The sequence below is a fragment of the Simochromis diagramma genome, unplaced genomic scaffold (genome assembly GCF_900408965.1).
Source record: "Simochromis diagramma unplaced genomic scaffold, fSimDia1.1 OVJJ01000005.1, whole genome shotgun sequence".
Lineage (NCBI taxonomy): Eukaryota > Metazoa > Chordata > Actinopteri > Cichliformes > Cichlidae > Simochromis > Simochromis diagramma.
In genome coordinates, this window is record NW_024387097.1 from 382,021 (window position 1) to 401,868 (window position 19,848).

Consider the following 19,848-nt stretch of genomic DNA (forward strand, 5'->3'; position numbering starts at 1 on the left):
CGCTTACACCACTGTGTGGGAATTTCTGATTTGGCATTGTCGTGAATAAAATCATAACTTTCCGAAAGGAGTTTTTGTGTTAAGCTGGGGTTGGCCGCGTCCTCTGTGGCCCCTCTGCTTTGGGGTGTCCCCCAGGGATCTATCCTCGGGCCCTTATTTTTCTCACTGTATTTACTCGCTCTTGGTGCGATTTTTCGTAAACACAAAGTGTCATTTCATTTGTATGCCGATGACTGCCAGCTTTACTTACCTTTTAGTCATTTGGATACCTCCCCATGTCAATCTCTGCTTGACTGTCTTAGCGATGTCAAATCATGGATGGCAAATAACTTTCTAAATTTTAATGATCAAAAACAGAATTTTATTTGGCCCGCATCGTTCTACTGATTCTCCAGATGTTGATTTTGGTGATTTGACCTCCCATTTGAAAAGTTCAATCACTGATCTTGGTGTTAAATTTGATTCCGCACTTACCTTCGATGGTCATGTAAATGTTAAAATCAGCTTTTTATCACCTCAGACGCCTATCGAAGGTCAAACCTTTTCTTTTCAAACGCAATTTGGAAACTCTTATTCATGCTTTTATCACCTCACGTCTGGACTATTGTGATTCCCTTTTAATTGGGCTTGGGTCGGGCACTTTGTCAAGCCTGCAGTTAGTGCAAAATGCAGCAGCACGATTTTTAACCGGTAGTAGAAAATTCGATCACATCACTCCGGTTCTGGCTTCTTTACATTGGCTTCCCATTTCATTTAGGGTTCGTTTTAAAGTCCTTTTATTGGTTTTTAAATCTTTAACTTGTCTGGCTCCTGTATGCTTAATCTGATTTGCTGAAGTCACATGTTCCTACTCGCTCGCTCCGTTCAGCTGAGCAGCTGTTGCTGTCGGTTCCTAAGTCGCGTCTGAAATGCAGAGGAGACCGATGCTTTGGAATAACCCGCCCCTCCATATTAGACAAGTGTCATCAGTGCAGGTCTTTAAGTCCAGATTGAAAACCTACTTTTATTCCCTGGCTTTTAGGAAACTGACACCTTTCTTATTAATTTATTGTATTTTAACTTTGCTAGTTGTTTTGATTTGTGTTGTTCAGCACTTTGGTCTGCCTGGTGTGTTTTTTTTAAAGTGCTATACAAATAAACGATGATGATGAACTGGTATCGCTCTTTCATGTCAGACGGGTCACAGCAGGTGAAGCTGAACTCTGTCTTCTCTGACACGGCGTTTAGCACCTTTACACTCATGACTGTACTAGCTCCCAGCCAAATCAATATGTTGTGAAACTCTCAAGAATTACTAGCAGACCATCCTCACACAGGCAGACGGCATTATAACAGATCTGCATGCTCTGCATTCTGAGTATGTTTTATTAAAGTTCGGGCAACAGTACACAGCTTTTCTATGTCAGCACGACCAGTACAAGCACTCATTCCTTCCCTGTTAGTTAAGATGATTAATGAACACAGAGCACGAGAGGAACAGGTCCAGAATAACTAATTTGGTTCTTTAATCATGTTTATCTTGTGGTTCCACTTGGGAACAAGTGTATTTTTAATGTACTTATTTGTTTTCATGAATCTGTGTATGTATTTAGATTTTGTTATTATATGGAAGAGTCCAGTGGGTCTGTCCAAGCATGAGCCTTTTAGCCAGCTGGTGTGGCGTTCAGACTAAGTTAAAGGTGGGTCGCTTGGTATCCAGCAGGACTGTGGTACCAAACCCATCCAGCAGGTTTGGTACCACAGTCTCCGCTCGGCGCCATATTAGACAGACGCTGGTGCGGAAGGTGGGGAAGGGGAGGAGGACTCCTCCTGATAAGGGTACTAACCTATACGCAAAATACTTATGGTTGACAAGTACTTGGGTGAACGTAGTCCCAGACTTGCTGCTTTCGTAGTTGTTGAGCACACTCGCCGGCAGAAATGACTTCGTTGACTCAGAGGAGTTCGGGCCTCGTGCAGAGGCGGACCGAAGCCTCGCGTAACGCCGCTGAGAAAGACCGACCGTCCGGCCAAGAAGACCACGGGCCCCGGCGAGCGGAGGATCAGGACGATGATGATACCGGAGACTCCAAAGAAACACGTCTTACACTGATGGAAGAAGTGTTGCTGTTAGGACTGAAGGACCGAGAGGTAATGGCAGATAAACTGCGCCTTAACGCTGTAGCAAAAGAGCTAAACGTTATCGCTCGGCTAACGTTAGCTGTAGTCTCCAAACAGCTCTATGTAAGTTAGCATCCCTGCTTGCTACAATGCTAGCTGTAGCTAACAACAGTTGCTGTCTTCGGTCTGCAGCGAGATAGCTAATGTCTGGTGCTACACGATTATGAGAAGAAATGATATTTTCCAGTAGTTCAGCAGTAATGGTCGGAGAATAAGTGCGACGATCCTGGCGTTGATGTTAGTAGCTCCAAGCTAACACAATGAGTAAGAAGAATAAACGGAATGGAGTCAAAGTAAAAAACTGTTTACAGGAGTGTTTGATTATAACTAATACTAAGTGCTACAGTACCAGTGAAAGGTGTGTTTAGATGTATCGATGATTTGCTGTCACTGAACTACGAACAGCAAGCAAAGTGAAATCTACCGATAAATCTAAAATCCTCGAGTACGGATTCAGTCCCGTTCACATAACATTAGGAATGCAACTAAAACGGAGTCATTCAACCTCCAAATTTAACAGGAAACTTGTGTCAGTTTAAACAAAAAAACAAACTATGTTTGCTCGTTTTAACTTTGACGTCAGCAACACAAACAACTGTTTTTTCTTCTGTAGAGAGTAAATGCAGCAGCTTCAGTAGCCAAATGGCTGATGGAGAGTTTCAGGTACACAACAAGACTCCAGTTTATCACAAATTTGGCTGAGAAATGAAGACGGATGAGTTTCAGTGGGTGACCAAACATTATTCCTTCAGATCCATGTTGATAAAGTAGAGCGTGGTCCTCTCTCACCCATGCCACGGCTGTGGGACTCTGCTTTGATGACAAGCTGCTGCTGATTGGTTGTTAACAGAACTGATAATCTGATATTCAGGTCATCTAGAATTGAAATTGTCAACAATATTGAGACAAACGGTGCTGTGTTTGCCTCCTCCAGCTGACAGACAGACCAGCACTCAGTCCCTCCCTCACTGACTGAAGTAGTTTACATTCACAGCACTGAACAACTTCAGGAGGAATGTCAGAGGTCAGAAAAGCTCTGCTGCAACAACAACTGTTAAATAATGATCATAAAAGTTAGCCTGGGTGGTGCACACATTAAAATGAGCCATTTACTCACAGTTTTCAGTCGTGTGACCGACTCACAACCCTGGTGGCCAAAACATGATTCCACTGTGATGCTAACAGTGAACAACGATGACATTTGTGGTCCATATTCTGCCTCAAAAGTGTCAAAGTGTCTCCCAGAGCTCACTCAGCTTACACTGCTGTCAGTACGGACACATGCATATATGTTCTGTCAGGATCGGTGAGTAACTCTGTGGGAGGTGAGGAACAAGACATTTTTGATCGTCAAAGCAAAAGTAAGCGCACAGCTTACTCCCCTCCAGATCCAGAGCTCTTTGGAGCACGTTATCACGTCTCTGTATGTCGCTGCGTTCCTCTTTCCCTCGACTCTAATTGGTCTTCCAGTTCTTGCTGCTAGAAAGCATCTCCACAGCATGATGCTGCCACCACCATGGGCAGCACCTGTAAGGAAGTGATGAGGGACGCCTGGTCTCCTCCAGACATGACGCTTGTCTTTCAGGCCAAAGAGTTCAATCTGTGTTTCATCAGACTTTTGTTTCTCATGGTCTGAGAGTCCCTCAGGTGACAAACTGCAAGCGCCTGTCATGTGCTGCTCAGATTAGCCAGCTCTAAGAAGTGTTTCCAAACTCCTGTTTATAGATGATGTTACTGTACTCTGGGACCTTCAGTGCTGCAGAAGTCTTTTTGTACCCTTCCCCTGATCTGTGCCTCGATACAGTCCTGGTTTACACACGTTCTTGGACTTGATGGCTGGGTTTGTGCTCTGACTTGTGCTGTTACCTACGGGAGCTTATGTAGACAGCTGTGTGCCTTTCCCAATCATGTACAGTCAACTGAATTTACCACAAACAGGATGCAGTTCGATTCCCCCACCTCCCTTTATGGGGAGTTTGCAGGTTCTCCCGTGGTTGCGTGGGTTCTCTCCAGGCTCTCCAGCTCCGCCCACCATCCAAAGACATGCAGTTAGTGGGGTTGAGTTAGTTGGTGCCCTTAGGTGTGGATGTGAGTGTGAACGGTTGTCTGTCTCTGTGTGTTAGCCCTGTGGCACACTCATACACTGTGTGTTTAGAATGGGTCTAACTGAAAGTAATTCAATTCAGTTTTATTTATATAGTGCCAAAATAACAACAAAAGTCGCCTCAAGGCGCCCCAAGTACCTGCAATGATTTGGTACTGAGCTTGTCGGCTTCTGGCACTCTTTGACAACCTGGATTGTGATGATGTGTCCCATTGCACAGGGCTACACCTCATTCTGGAATGACTGCATTTCATCAGGGCTGCGAGGGTGCATGCTGATCGAGCTGGCCCTGCGAGGACGCCTTCAGCTGGAGGCCTGTGGCATGAGGAGGAAAGGTCTGCTGGCCAGGAAGGTACGACACGGTTATGTTTAAGCTTTCACTGTGTACACAAGCTGTTTCCCGTTTAGACATCGTCACCCTGCTGGTGTATTAGTGTCATGGTGTCACGGCGTGTAGTGAAGGCCTGCACAGGAACGATCGTCTTTAACAGACGTGTAATATCAGCTGTTCATGTCCAAGCACACACCTAAAATCTCATGTTGTTACAGTTTTGTATCTTCTAATCAGTTTTTATTGCATTGAAGATGTTCTTTGTTTTTAATTCAGTTTCATTTCATTGAGTTTCTAGAGTTCATTTCAGTTTAGTTTGGATTCATTCAAAATGTTTAGTTTTTATTAGTTATTAGTCTTTTTAACCCTTTAAAGCTGGTCGGAGCGGACACGCTCCGTTTTGCGTAACTATTTTTAAATCCCAGTAGAACTGCAACCACGCAAGCTAGCGCAATAATTTTTTTCATAAGAAACCGGAGGAGTTGTACTTACATCTTATACCATCAGCTTGTCCTCGGTCCCGGTTTCCTTCCACATAAAGCTTTGCAAAAATTTCATAAAAAACACTTGCAGGAACAAAAACATAATATTCCAGAAACACGCTTTGCCAATCCGATCAGCTGTTCATAGCACTTCCTACGTTGGAATAGACGTCAGCGCGAACTATCACATGTCCGCCATTTCCTGCCCGAAACCGGAAGTGATGTCATTTTTCGCGGAAATGTCGTTTTTTTACCTTTAGGGCCTTATAAAGTCAAACATAACTTTTAAAAACACCAGTATAGGTCTATGACTTTCTGTGTCGTTTCTGGGATGCTGAGAACTCATATTGCACTGCTGGAAATAGTTTATTTTGATGCAGATGCCATTTTCTTTGCAAATTTGCATGATAATATTTATTTTTGGTTTTCCTGCAGTATATAAAAATTGGTCTATTTCAAAAATAAAACTATGAAGACACTCAAAATAAATTTCCTGTGGTTGGAAATAATTTTGTGCAACTTTTTTGTATTTACGGTTAGGGCTGCTCAATGAATCGAATTTTAATCTCGATTACGATCTGGGCTTTCAACGATCATTAAAAATGACTGAGCCGATTATTAGCACCTCCCTCATGCTTTACTCTCGCGCTGCTCCGTGTGGCAAATCGAGCGCACCTCTCTGCATTTCGAACACGTGTCACAACAATTGAGGACCCGAGGGAAGCACGTGGCTACTGTCGCTACCCGATCCGTACCAAAAACCCGATCCGTACCACGCATATGCAAATCTTACGTCACTTCCTCTCTTTGCCAACATTGCGACAGTTAAGAGTGACACGGTTAGCGCCCAGTTAGCTCCTAGCATTTCTCAACAGCTCTGCCTCCTTTTCGACTGCCGGGACATTTAAACTATGGATAATCCGTTTACAAACAAATTCATGCTTTTCTTGTTCCCCGATTAAACAACAGCGCTGTAAAATAAGAAGAATGGCGTCTAATTACAGACTTACTAATACTGACTTAGTAATATGACACGTGAAGATTCAGCAGCCAGATTAAGTGTTTACTGACAATTGACAGTGATAACGGACATCATCATCACTGTTCCAACAATCCTCTCTACACAGACGAGCATAAACGCACTCGACTATCACTAAATCAAATTTAACACGCGTTTGTAATGACGCTAGTTCATTTTACAATAGGGTTCATTCGCTCGGTCAGCAGGTGGCGGTATCCTTGTACACTGGGGAGTAAACTGCCATTAAACGAACAGGAGAAGAAGAAAAATCTGCACATGCGCAGTACGGATCGGGGAGTCCTGATCTGTAACTATCGTTTTATTTTTCATTTTTGTCTACATTACATTGAAATGTTTCATTACTGCAAACAATTTAAGAGATACTTATTATTCTTAACAGATACTCTGACCCGTAACTAGCGTAAAATGCTTCAGAACGGGAGGAGACACCTTTCACACATGTGTAGTACCGATCAGGTTTCCGGTACGGATCGGGTAGTGACAGCTCTGACGTCCACTTGTTTGTTTTCCACATAAACCTTTTACGGTAAAGCTGAAGATCCTATTGAGATTTTTCAAAATAAACTGAATCACGTGAAAGAGTACGCAGAGTGTTTACGGATGAGAAGTGAAAGAGCCGTCAGGTGCTAAAAAATAAACCTTCGACTCAAACATTAGAACAGGCTTTTCCCCGCAGCACGCCGTGTAATGAATACAAAGAAAATGCGGCTGTTACAGTTTCATGCATCGGTCAAAACACTCGACTTCAGCTACACGGCGCCCGGCTGAAACACTTCACACAGGTCGAGCTGCCCGAGATTCACCGAACTGACAGAAAATGTAAGCGTTTTGTGATATATGTGGTTGTCGGGACGATGAATGTCTTATTTCGGGATATAACATTTTGGTCATGGTATTACAATAAACCACAACTTAAAGTTTTACTAATAATGCGCTAATAAAAGGTTTCACCAAACTAGCAAATACTAAAACTGAGCATCGTTTTATTTTATTTTGATGTTAATTTTTGATAACAAAACATCAAGCTGAGATTTGATGTGTTTCTCAACAACGATGCTCCATCTGGTGGCTGCTTAGGACACAACCATTTATCATAATTGAGAATAAAATTTTAACAGATTAACTGACTAGTAAGTCTGGTACTGACTAGTGACAGCAGCGACGATGACTAGTCCCACACATGCCTAGTTGTTTGTATTTTCCCATATGGAAAAGATATTTATAAATCTTATAAAGTTTGTATCTGTCTTGTATGAAACTTGTATGAAAAGCATACAAGAGTGAAAACGGATATAAGATCCCTTGAAAAATTATATAATGAAACTTGTATGTTTTGTATACTTCCTAAAAAAAAAAAAAAAAAAAAAATGAAAGTAATGAGAAAGTGGCCACTTTCATGAGTAAATCATATGTTTTTACTATTTCTTTTCCATATGGTTTAGTTCACTCAGTGCTGTTTCACGTCGTGTCAGTCTTTACTATAATAATCTGTTCCCACTTTGTTGGTAAGGACTTTTTCATGGTTCAGCAAAGCCTGGATTAACTTCAGGATTCTTTCAGGGTTAAGAACATTTCCACGCTCTGCCGGCTCTGATTCTGGATGCATTTGCAGGTGATTTGCAAGTCAGATGCTCCTACAGGTGATGTGCTCCTGGACGAAGCTCTCAAACACATCAAAGACACTCAGCCACCAGAGACTGTGCAGAGCTGGATCGAGCTGCTCAGCGGTGAGTTCAGCTGTCCTGCTGCTGTGGGCTCTCCCACTGCACTGTGTGCTTCCTCACTGTGTTTCCAAGTGACTCTTAGCAAAACACTGTGTCTGCAGGTAAAGTGTAGTTAGAGTGTGAGTGCTGTGATGTGTGCACTGTGAAGCAGGTAAATAACCGTCTTCCTGAATAGGTTGACAGGCATGTTGTTGTAACAACCAGTCCACCGACAACTTTAAAGAACCGGCATCTCCAATCACACCAAACTGTCTACAGTTTATTGAGCTAAAGGTTCATTGAGGCCTTTGCCGTTCTGGCGCTGATGCGGTTCTTCCTGTTGTCTGTGGTGTAGGCGTAGCTGAGCTGGTTATGCTGGCGTGTGACGGCACTAACGCTCTCTGTTCTGTTGGCTCCTTGTAGGAGAGACGTGGAACCCGTTGAAGCTTCATTACCAGCTGAGGAACGTCCGTGAACGGCTGGCCAAAAACCTGGTGGAAAAAGGTGTCCTGACTACGGAGAAGCAGAACTTTTTGCTGTTTGACATGACGACACATCCCCTGACCAACAACAACATCAAACAGCGCCTCATTAAGAAGGTGCAGGAGGCTGTGCTGGACAAGTGGGTGAATGATCCTCATCGAATGGACAAGCGGCTCCTGGCTCTCATCTTCTTAGCCCATTCCTCTGATGTTCTGGAAAATGCCTTTGCCCCCTTGTTAGATGATCAGTATGACCTCGCCATGAAGAGAGTGCGGCAGCTGCTGGAACTGGAGCCAGAAGGGGAGAGCATGAAGGCCAACACCAACGAGCTGCTATGGGCTGTGGTGGCTGCTTTCACTAAATGAGGGAACAGCAGGCAGTGGCACTGACGTGACAGTGGGGGTGAAAATTACTCCTGACCCCGACATTTTGACTTTAGTGACTTCTGGTACCAGACGCCTGGATTTTGTGGCATGGGCTGCCCTGTTTCCTCTTCCTGTTTCTTTTCCTTCCTGATGATTCTCTTTGATGATGCTCCATGACCCTGTCTCTACCCTGCATCAGTTGTGTTCACTTTCATAAAAACTAAGCGTGGTTAAATGCCACGTCACATGAAGTGCTTGCTGATGGTATGGGTAGGCCTGAAATCACTGATTCATATCCTGTTTTTCTTTTTTTAAGAGTGTGGTACAGATGTCACAGGTTATCAACAATGATGTACATGTGCACAGCAGCAGGAAAGTAAAAGGTTAGATGAGCTGGAGTCTAATTTATTGGGAGTAACATCTGTACTGGTCCACTCTGTGACTGTGGGCCACCATCAGATTGAGTTCCAGATGTTTGCTCAGTTGTTGGGACACTAACTCCTGTTTGGTTTGGCTCTGTTGTGCTGCTGGCATAGTTAGAAGTGAGTCACTGAAAACCAGTATAAATTTGATCGTGATGATGAAACCTCTCCTACAATACCAGTGTGGCCACCGTCGAGGCACGAGCACGGACCCGTACGTGATGGAGCGAGCCTTGCATCATCAACGCACCCAGTGACGGACGATGCTGTAGCACTGAAGCTATCCTGGCTCCATGTTCTTACTAACCCACAGGATTTTGTTTTCATTTGACACCAGTCTGTAGCTCTGTAACGTCACTGGTTTGTATGGTCATTTACATGTTGGGAATGAAGAAGTAAAACTTGATGTATAGCTCGCTCACACTTGGACCAGGCTTTTGACTAGAGAAGTGCAATTTCAGCTCCAATTTTGAACAACTTTGAGAACCCATGATGATAATAAACCAAGTTCCTCTCTGGTTTGCAAAAACGCTGGCATCAAGTGTTGAGAAGCCAAAAGTCATTTCCCATCAGGCTGTGGCAGTTTCCAGTTCAACGCAGAACAACATCAGACACCATAAAAGCAGCTAAGTGCTGTCGGCCTGGGGCGGCGCGCCCATGTCGTCGTTAGCGCTGTGGTGTCTCGTGGTTGGCTGAGGCCTTTTGTGTGGACTTTGCATGCTCTCCCTGTGCTGCATGGGTTTGCTCCAGCTAGTCCTCCCACAGTCAAGACATGCATGCTTGGGTAAATGGTCATTCTAAGGTGGTCATGGAGATGATGTGCATGAAGTGTACAGAATAAAGTCCTGTGTGTATGTGTGGTTGGTAAAGACTAGAGCTATACAGATGTGAGCGGTCTCGCTGTTCGTGGAGGAGTTCCTGTGGGATTAACACGGCCGATCGTGGACCAGGGCACGCTCCTGCAGAAGGTGCTTTGGATATGAGCTTCTGTCGTTTCTGTGCTGATCAAAGGAGAAATGTTCTCAAAAGTAGTTGAACAAAAACCGTTCTGAATTATTTGCAATGAAAACAGATTTTGGTGCAGGACTAATATCAGCCCTATAAGGAGTTTGGAAAGAGCTGATGACCTTCACAGACACACACCGGCTAATGTTAGCACGCCAGGGTTAAAGCAGCAGGTGGTGGGACAGCGCCTTTTTACTCTGTTTACTAAGGATCAAATGTTCCACTTTGATAGAGAACAAACTCAGCATCAGTGACAGCTACAGTTGGTACGTTCCCAACTACAATGACACATTTCAGTGAGACATGGTGCTGAATGCAGGCTCCTCCTCCAGAATGTGCTCACGCTGCCTGGTCTTGGGTGCATAAAATAAAAGTGTTCACTGAGTGAAACGAGCTCCGTCTGATGACTCATAATCCACCTCTTCTCCAGTACAGGGAGACTCCAGGAACCTCCAAACACAGCAAAGTCCCAAACTGACTGTTTACGTTACTCTGATGCGATGTACTGTCTGCACCACACAAGCTCAGCCTGGGAACCTGGACACTCCGTCTAATCGAGAACGTCATCTGAAACGTAAGCAGGTTCCTTCACCAGTAACAACCACGGCACACCAAAAACAAAAGGCCTTAAGAACTGCACAAACTGATTGCATCATGTTCATCGATGTGTATCTTTAATGCCATTATTTCTTCTTGGAAGCAGTTTTCAGTTTAAATGAGTATGAACCGTACCACTATCAGTGGAAAGAGTGTGGGTCTGTGATCTCAGTGAACCCACTCAAGATGTGCCCAGGAGTTCTGAGGTTATTTTAACTTGGTCGACTAATCCCATTGTGAAGTCAGAGGGTTAATCAGTAAAGTGTAACCTACAGTATGTAAATCAGAAGCTCTGTGTTTACATCTTTGCCCACTGTGGTTCTCAGTGGAGCCGATGTAGCCATTGTCTCTACGTTTTAGCTGAGCTCCTCAGATTGATCCGTCTGTTGGATAGCTGGGTACACGTCAGGCTGTCAGAAGAATCGAACCTCACATTCTCCTATTGATGTGTTTGAATTAGGCATAAGTTTATGGTTCACTGTCAAAATGTACAAAGCCTTTTCCCCATGAACGTGATGAAGGATGTTGCTTAATTAGGATGACCTTCTTCTTTTCCATATCTAACAAGAGAAGAGACATCAGGAGGCTTGTGCATAAGGCATGACATGTTGCAGCAAAGTGATGTGTGCTCTCTAAATAAAGGGACCTCCAGTCTGTGTACTGTCCTGAAAACAGATCCAAGAACAGCCAGATCATAACGTGTGACTTAGATGTTTAAACCAAACTCTGTGCTTGTGTGAGCTGTGTAGCACTAATCTGCCAGGCCAGCTTCAATTCCAATGAAAATGATTGAACAGAAGTCACAGACACACCCACTCATGGTTTTTGTTGTTATTTGTTTGCAACACAGTGAATTCAGTCAGAATTTATAAATGCAACTTTTATACAAAGTCCACCAAATGATGGATGACACAGCTGGGCACAGATGTGTGGTGCAGCCTGCTGTAGCGTACTGACAAACACAGCTTCACCAAACACTAGTGAAGTCTTACAGGGACGTTTAGGTTTGAATGTAAACACCAGGTAGAGTGGACTGTGTCACCCTGTCGGTGGGTCGAGTGTGACACACTGATACATTACACTGCATTCAGCACTCTGTCACCACAAACCTGAATAGTAAATGGAACAGTTCTTCTAAAGCGCACTCAAAGCGCTTCACACTCATTCATACAAGCACTGTTTGCTCTTTCTGTGTGTGTTAAACGTCACACACTTCGTACACTCACGGACGCTCTGGAGAGCAACTTTTTAGCTCAAAGTGTGATGTGGGCTGAATGTTACTTTAGTTTGTTTAGTGATGATTCACTTCTCACCTCGTACATCGACTCTAAACTGCTTAAGAGGAGGTTCTGTTCAAGGTTACAGGTGTGATTGAACAGGTATACAATCACAGCTCACTGACCAATCAGCCTGGAGAATAGCACCACCAGTCCTGGAGGAGCCATGCTGTGGCTGCCTGTGCTCAGAAGAGGAAATCAACATTACCTTCATTTAGCTTCATGTGGCTTATAATTTAAAAAAAAGGAAATTGGAGTTCTGGACAGTCACAAACATCTAAATACATATAATGAAAGAACAACACAAAAATCAGACAGTTAAAGATAACGCTCATCCCAGCACTTTGCATGTTTGTTAGTCGACACTGAGTGAAACAACGTAGTCACTGCAGGTCCAACAACACAACTGAGTGACCCTGGGGATGTTAGCCATCCTCCTTATTAAGACCTCTGGTTAGTGTTACCGAAGTGCATTTATACAACGTAGCTGATATTTAATGGGGGGGGGGGTTAATGGAGAATCAACTTAAACTGGCTTCTTGTCAAAAATCACGACTCATGAAAGCACAGCGAGAGGAAACGCTTCGTGTGCCTTCAGCTGGTGATGAGCAGCGGTCAGTCTGGGACGGCTGCGTCTTTTACCTGTGACAAAGTGAACAGAAACACATGTCATAGCTCCTTACATCCACTCGTATGCACTGTTTGTGACTTTTTTTGAAATGGGACATAACTGTGTTTGACCTTTTGTGTTACTACTGTTACTTCTTTTGCAGATATTAGCTGCTTCCAACATTACAGGTTATATTAAATACAGTTTATGTTCAAAACGTCGAATCATGAAACAGGGACAAAACGTAGAAAAGGAATCGTAAGTGTTCTTTGTGCAGACACAAACCTTAAACTTACTCAATTCCTTTGACCTTCAGCTCATCTCGAACTCGGCTGAGATACTCGGGGTCGGGGTATCCGTAGCTGTAACACAGTCACAGGAAAATAAGTGCTGCCTTATATTCTTACTGTTGCACGTCATTAACTGCTGTCTACTCTTGTCCTTGATTGTGGTACGCTCGCCTCTATCCTCTCACCGCCCAGCAGCAGATGGCTGCCTGGTTCTGCTGGTGTCTGAAACGTCCAGCATGTTGTTCATATGGCTGTCTGGCTGTAAGGTGGGCTAATATGTAAAGTGTCTAACTTAAATGACATAGAAAGCACCTGGTAAACTAGCACTAACAAACCAAACTGAACTACAGCCAGTTTCACCTGTGATGAAAACTAATAATGAGCCTGAGACATTAACACAGACTGATGTAAAATAAAGGAATCGATACACGCTAGTTCTCTTTGCAAGGGAAGAACTGTTCGGAGACAAAAACCCGCTGACATGCACTCATCAGTACATTTGTAAGGGTGGACGTCCCCACAGCAGGTGCCGTCCAGAGACCGCAGCATGGACATGAAAGTAAGCGACTTCAAGCAACAGTGAACAAAAGAACCACCGATGTGGTAAATAAAGTGTGATCTCTGCAACCGGTGCTTGAAATGTTCACTAGCGATGCTTCCTGTGTGGACGCCCCTTAAATATAGAAGAGACTGAGGGTACAATCAATCCAAAATGATCGATCAATGAGCTGCAGTGTTGCCATTGTCCTTACTGAGTCGGTCCTCCATGTGTTGAGGTTTTGTGGTGGATATCGTTCCATGTGACTGTATTGTTTCTGCCACTGGTAGTGGAGCGTCCGATGGTGAAAATGAGTCTCTGATCGAAGGCTCGCCTCAGCAGGCCCAGCACCATCCTGCCCTCCGGGGAGTCTGGCAGGTAGGCTGTCCGGGATGCTCCTTCATATGGTTGACCTGGGCTGGGATGCTCCTCCTGCAGACAGACAGAAAAGGTTTCTCTGCTTTATCTAACTTGCCTAGACTCAATGTGGATTTGGCTCTCAGGTAGCTGTAGTTTGCAGTTGCTTTCTTTATTACTCTTTATAAAAGTAAAGCTTATATGTGCTGAGAAATTCTTAAAATTATGCACACAAGACAGAAGTTGTTAGTCTCACACGAATGAACCCACCTGTGTGCTTCATGTACACTCAGCTAGTACACAGGAGTACGACCTCCAAAACACCTCTTTGAGTTTTTGTTTGATGTGACAAATATTTAATATTGCACGCCCTTCCTAACACAGCCCTCCCAGTTCTCCAGGCTGGTGACATCAGGAGCACACTGGGTCCTGCTCTGATCAAAGAGTTCACGTTGACACGTGTCTGTGTTGGATTTTGATCTTTCACCGTGTAATTACTGAATTTAGTACAGACCACTGTTTTACTGAAAAATGTAATGTGATTCCAGTAACATGAACTTTGTGACACATTACACCCAACACTGACCGTATAACAGTGGCAATAAATCAAGCTTTGCCGCACAGACGAGATCATAACACCTCGATAAGACCAGTATCTGAGGTGTCAACAACACAACTTCAAAAGCTGCAGAGTTTGTCACCCCTGCAGGATCAGACGGGGCCGACGCTGTGACCAATGCTGCCTGATGCTCATGGCAGCAGACATGCCTGCTGTAGGGTTTTCTTTACAGTACAAAATAAAGCACCTCCAGGTGATTCTTGTAGCGATTTGGTTCTATATAAATAAAATTAAATACAACAAGTTACATTTTGTCAGTGAACTAGCCAAAGCCATAATTCACTGACACGTGAACTAGGGCAATGGAAAGCTACATGACTGACTGCTCACTACAACACAACAACACAACCAAGAGGGTCATGCAATTGGACAAACACGCCCACTGCAAGAGTCACACAGGATCAAATCTGGTGCAGGTACTGATAAGAGTAGTAGAAGGGTCACCAGGACCAGGTGGTGACAGGAGCTAGACTCAGGCTATCTATCTATCAGGTATCTTGTTTTAGATTCAGATTGCTCCGTGAGACGATCTCAAGGTCACCTGACATTAGTACAGCAAAATAAAAACAGACGATTAAATAAAGTAAATAGAGTCACAACTCTAAAACTAATCAAGGTACCAAGAGACTAGGACCAAGTTATAATGGCGGGTATGCAGTTCTGAACAGATGGATGTTGACATGTGATTTAAAGGAGAAGTGGTGTGGTGCTCTGGTGGAAGTGCAGCCCAGAGTTTTGTGGTAGTGAGGTGAGCAGATGGAACATTTTTCTGATGATGATGATGATGTGAAACCTAGATGCTGCAGACTGGGGTCATGAAAGGGTAACAAAAACACACACACACTAAAAGTTAAGTTCTTATATTCTGCTGTCTGGATTTAGCCTATGCCTTAGTCTTATTTCTTAATAATTATGAGTCTGACCGGGTCAAACATGTCTGCCTGAAACCAGGAAGCAGATCACAGAGAAAATGACCTTGTATCTGCACTCTTACCTTTTGAATGCCACGTGGAATATAATAGTGGATGATTATTGTTCCATACTTCTCATAACCAGGCAAAGGTGAAGCGTTTTTGGTGACCTCCATAGTGCCTCCATCAGGCTGTGTCCCCTTTAGAGTGCCATATAACTCCCCACAGGTGGGACAGACTGGCTTGTATACAAAAGCTTTCTCCAGACAGTCGCTGCAGAAAGAGTGCTTGCACCGCAGTGTCTTTTTCTTATTTCTGACTATTGTTTCCATACAGATGGGGCAGGATTCATCATCAGGATCTTTGTGTGCCGATGAAGACGCTGAGATTCTGTTGCTCAGACTGTCTGTTGGAGTTTTGCTGACCAGATGCTTGGTTGAATGATTTTTCCAAAGAAACTCCTTAAATTCAGCTATGTGTGGAAAAGGTCCCATGACTGTTAGTTTATTGTTGCTTGGTTCAAAGATGAGAGTTGGGAATTTTCTCTGCAGCTTGTTGTGCTCGTGTAGATCCCCAGGGACAGATATGATGTGCAGGTCAGACGCAACTCTCTGGTAAAATGTGATGAACCTCTGCCTGACAAAGGCAGCTTGGCGGAACGAGTCGCTCTGTGGTCTGAAAGTAATCCGTGCAGTGATGTCAGACTGTGGTACAGGGACCAGTGAACAGTTTCCAAGAATTTTTCCAAGTTTTTCTTCACATTTTTTATTAATGTAGTCCATAACAACCCGAGACACTTCCACAGATTTGACACGAGTGGAAGCGTGATGACTGTGCTGACCTGTCCGTCCATGTGTAGCAGTACTGTGATGATCGGTCGCTCTTTGGCATCTTCTTACAAGTTTGTGCAGCTGTTCAAAGGTTCCTTTCACTCTGTAACAGGAACCCTTCTTCTCATAGGAGTAACAATCCTTCCTGCTTTCAACAATGTTCTTTAATGTTCCCTTATCTTTAAAAGGAGTTTCATCAATGCTGAGAATGATGTCTGTGAAAAACTGCAACGAGACAGGACAGCTTTAGTTATTTGATCATCAATGCCATTAAAATGCACTACATTATAATAAAGCTCAGATATTGAGTCAAGAACTGTGTCCATACCAGAGCTGCCACGTTAGACAAACAAATAGAAACACAATAGAATAGAATAGCCTGTTATTGTCACAAAATTCTTGGTGCTCCACACCAGCTGTGCACGACATATAGGACAACAAGAATAACCATAACCACCCTTAACCCACACATGCACTGATAACACAGTCCCACCCCCCATTCTCCTCTATGAATGTGCAATACTAAATTCTATGTGCAATAACCTGAACTGTATATACAAACATTATTTATTTACATATTTACTTTTTTTTTTACACCGGATTGTATATTTGTACATTTTATATATATTTTTAATACTGCTGCAGAACTGTGCACCCCGCCCCCGTGTTTGCACTGAGTAGGAGATGCTCTGTATCTCATTGTACAACTGTATAGTGACAATAAAGGCATTCTATTCTATTCTAATCTACTCTACTCTACTCTATTCTATTCTACATAACAAACAAGAGGAATATTCCACTGCGTTAAGGTCAGGAAGATCTCTAAGTATTATCATTAATGAAGATGATGATGATGATTATGATTCATGTTATGAAGAATAGTGCCATCAAAAAGAACATCATGTTCAGTATTGTACCATTGTGATGGCCAATGTGATGATTTTGTGGATAATTAAAGTCAGTCATATATCCACAAACACAACAGGCTGAAAGTCAGTGATGCTGCTCGGTTTGCAGTCCTGAACATCACGGCACAAGCAGGATCCACTGCACTGTTAATGTTAGCTGTGTTATATTGCTGCCTCTGTTCGGTGGTGTCGAGCCAAACGCACTTTAACGTGTGTTTGAACGAGCTGACGGTTCACTCGTTAAGCTGAAAGAAAGATGCTTTAATCACAGCAGTCACACATGTGTCCACTGCACCATCTGGAACTCTTCTTGTTTACACTCGTAATAACACAAACACTAAATCCTGCTTCTCTGGTGCTGTTGTGTAGCAGTGTGTACACCTGAGACTGTCACCTGTCTGTCTGTCCTGCACTCTCTCTCTGTTTGTTTCTCTCTGATTGTGGAATAAAAGTATGAACATGTATTTATAAGTTACACTTGTGTCTGAATCCTGCAGCTTATCACACATTTGATTTCCATGTGTGACGACTGCAAGTGTCCAGAGTGAGGACAGACTGAGGGACCCACTGCTGCACATCATCTGTGAGGCTTTGCACCCCTGATGATCCACCAGGACAAACTCAGCAGTGTGTGAGGAAGAGGAGGAGGAAGAGCCAGCAGCAGCTGACAGATGGAGAGAATAGACAGACTGTTCCCTGTTTGTGAAGGACTGCTAGGAAAGTTTAACATAACTGTCTGTCCTGAATCAGTCTTATTAGGTAATGTTCAAATAATGTGATCATCCCAGTGTTTCCAGTGTGGGAGAAAGTACTCAGAGTACTCAGGGCCTTCAAGCTACACACTATGAAAGGCAGCAACAAGTTTAATGTTCAGAAACCTAAAGTATGTATCAGCAGCAGAACAGAGCTAAAAATAAATGTTGGTTTCAGTTCTATGAAGCTTTGAGTATTTTGGATCAGTAGCTGCTGTGTTTGTTGCATCATATTGCTGTAACTGTTTATATGCTTTATATATTCTGAGCTAAGTTGATCTATAGTGTTACATCATATTCTATAAGGATGTTATGTGTTTGTAGACTTTCTGCCCAGTTTGACCCATTTAGCAGACGTCAGCCTGTTTAAGGCTCTGATATCTATTCTGTATGACTTACAGCAGTGATGACATGGTCTGATTTTCTCACCCAATAAAGGAATATTTCATATATCAGTCTACTCTTCATTCTATCAGACACAGCTATCACAGCTCGTACATTTTCTTTTTACACATGTATGTAAGCATTGAGCCAAATTTAGTAATGACAACATACTGAAGGAACAACATTTGTCTCTTATATATGATACATCTGTATATGCACTGTCAAAAATACTTGAGTGTCTTTGAGTGAAGATTTAAGGTGATAGGACATATAAATAGCTGCAACTTGAATCTTTACTGAAGCTCAGTATTTGACACAGAGTTCACTCACATGTGCTGCACCAGTGTACCTACACATGTGATGTGCAGGTACAATAGAAATGATTTGATTTGAGAGTTCAAACTCACTGCTGTAATAACTAATAATAATTAGTATAATAACTATAATATTGGCCATATCACATTTACACTGACTTTAGTCTCATGAACAACATGAGCTAATTGTTATTTACTAGCTAATCTTTGTTCAGTACAGATATGAAGCCCAACAATCATGTTTTACAGTCCTGTGGTCTCAGCCTCAGATACTTATTAAATCACACAAAGCTCATGTAGAAACAAACGAACAAAATGTGTTCTCCTTCTTTTCTGTCAACCACACGTTTCCAGCTATCATGGTTGCTAGGCAACCTGGGCAGCGCGACGGAGGCTAGACCGTCCCATTTCACAAGCCTCACACTTCCGGCCTTAGCGGTCTTTGAGTACGCGGCCCTTGAGGACCGTTGAGGCTGCATACTTTAAGGCTGCAGACCCTGAATTGGGATACAGCCGAAGTCTCCTTAAATTCAGGGAAATGTAGGACGCATTTGACGGCCGCATTTCGAGCAACCTTCGTCGCGTCGCTGTGACGTAATCGGCCTTAAAATGCGGCCTTTAAGGCTGCAGACCCTGAACTGGGATACAGCCAAAGTACCGTAGCACGAGTGGAAGAGCTCAGAGCAGAAATGTGCTCGTATTAATCAGAGATTCACAGCTTGATAGGTAGGGTGTTTTGTCAGAACACCGGAAGTCGTATTAAACAGCGGTGTGAGCGCCGTATCGCAGTTAACTCTGTTAACGCTGTTTTGTATAAGCTGCTTTTGCGATGAACTAAAGAAGAGAAAGCAGCGCACTCTAACCCTACGTGCTGCCAGAGCAACTGCGCAGATACGGTGCAGGCTACACTGCGCAAACCGGACCACCGTAAAAACGTTGTTGTGCTTCCGTCGCGCTTTAGCTGTACGTGAGAACAGAAGCACCTACCTCTGCTCTGCTGATCGCGGACATTGCAGCTGTCTGTGGACTCGGCGCAGACCCGACCTTGGCTTGCTTTCACTTTCAGCCTTTGTTCATCACGTGATCAAACTGGAAACAACTTTTTTTAACCTTGAATTTTTTTTTCAAAACTTTATTTGAAATTGTAACGTGAACAGTCAGTCATTCCAGTTCAGTTTGTACAGTAGAGATACAGGACAAATCAGCGCAACAATAAGCAGTACACTGAAAATAAGAAGGGTAAATAAATAAATAAAGGGAAAAAAGAGGGACGTGACAGACTTCATAATAGCTTTGTACTTGAAAATTGTATCTGTGACAGCTCATTTGTTGAAAATTTCGGAATGAATTTCAATCAATGATAA

At 43.3% G+C, this 19,848-nt stretch overlaps 2 protein-coding genes across 3 annotated transcripts; one reads left to right on the forward strand and one right to left on the reverse strand.

The window, feature by feature from the left end:
• Positions 1-1,710: 1,710 nt before the first annotated feature.
• golph3a (golgi phosphoprotein 3a) lies at positions 1,711-10,482 on the forward strand. The gene is made up of 4 exons (XM_040046518.1): positions 1,711-2,130; positions 4,485-4,616; positions 7,732-7,846; positions 8,246-10,482. Exons 1-4 carry the CDS (start codon positions 1,921-1,923, stop codon positions 8,668-8,670), a joined length of 882 nt encoding a protein of 293 aa, XP_039902452.1. The 5' UTR covers positions 1,711-1,920; the 3' UTR covers positions 8,671-10,482.
• On the reverse strand, positions 8,977-19,576 carry si:dkey-3h3.3 (uncharacterized protein LOC100144568 homolog). Of its 2 annotated transcripts, none has more exons than XM_040046517.1 (5): positions 19,472-19,576; positions 15,380-16,351; positions 13,624-13,841; positions 12,878-12,943; positions 8,977-12,613 (listed from the first exon to the last, which is right to left on the reverse strand). In XM_040046517.1, the coding sequence occupies exons 1-5, from the start codon at positions 19,493-19,495 to the stop codon at positions 12,610-12,612; spliced, it is 1,284 nt and encodes a 427-aa protein (XP_039902451.1). In that variant the 5' UTR covers positions 19,496-19,576; the 3' UTR covers positions 8,977-12,609. The 2 variants fall into 2 exon arrangements, with proteins under 2 accessions (XP_039902451.1, XP_039902450.1); XM_040046516.1 differs by having other exon boundaries at positions 12,867-12,943.
• Positions 19,577-19,848: the final 272 nt, after the last annotated feature.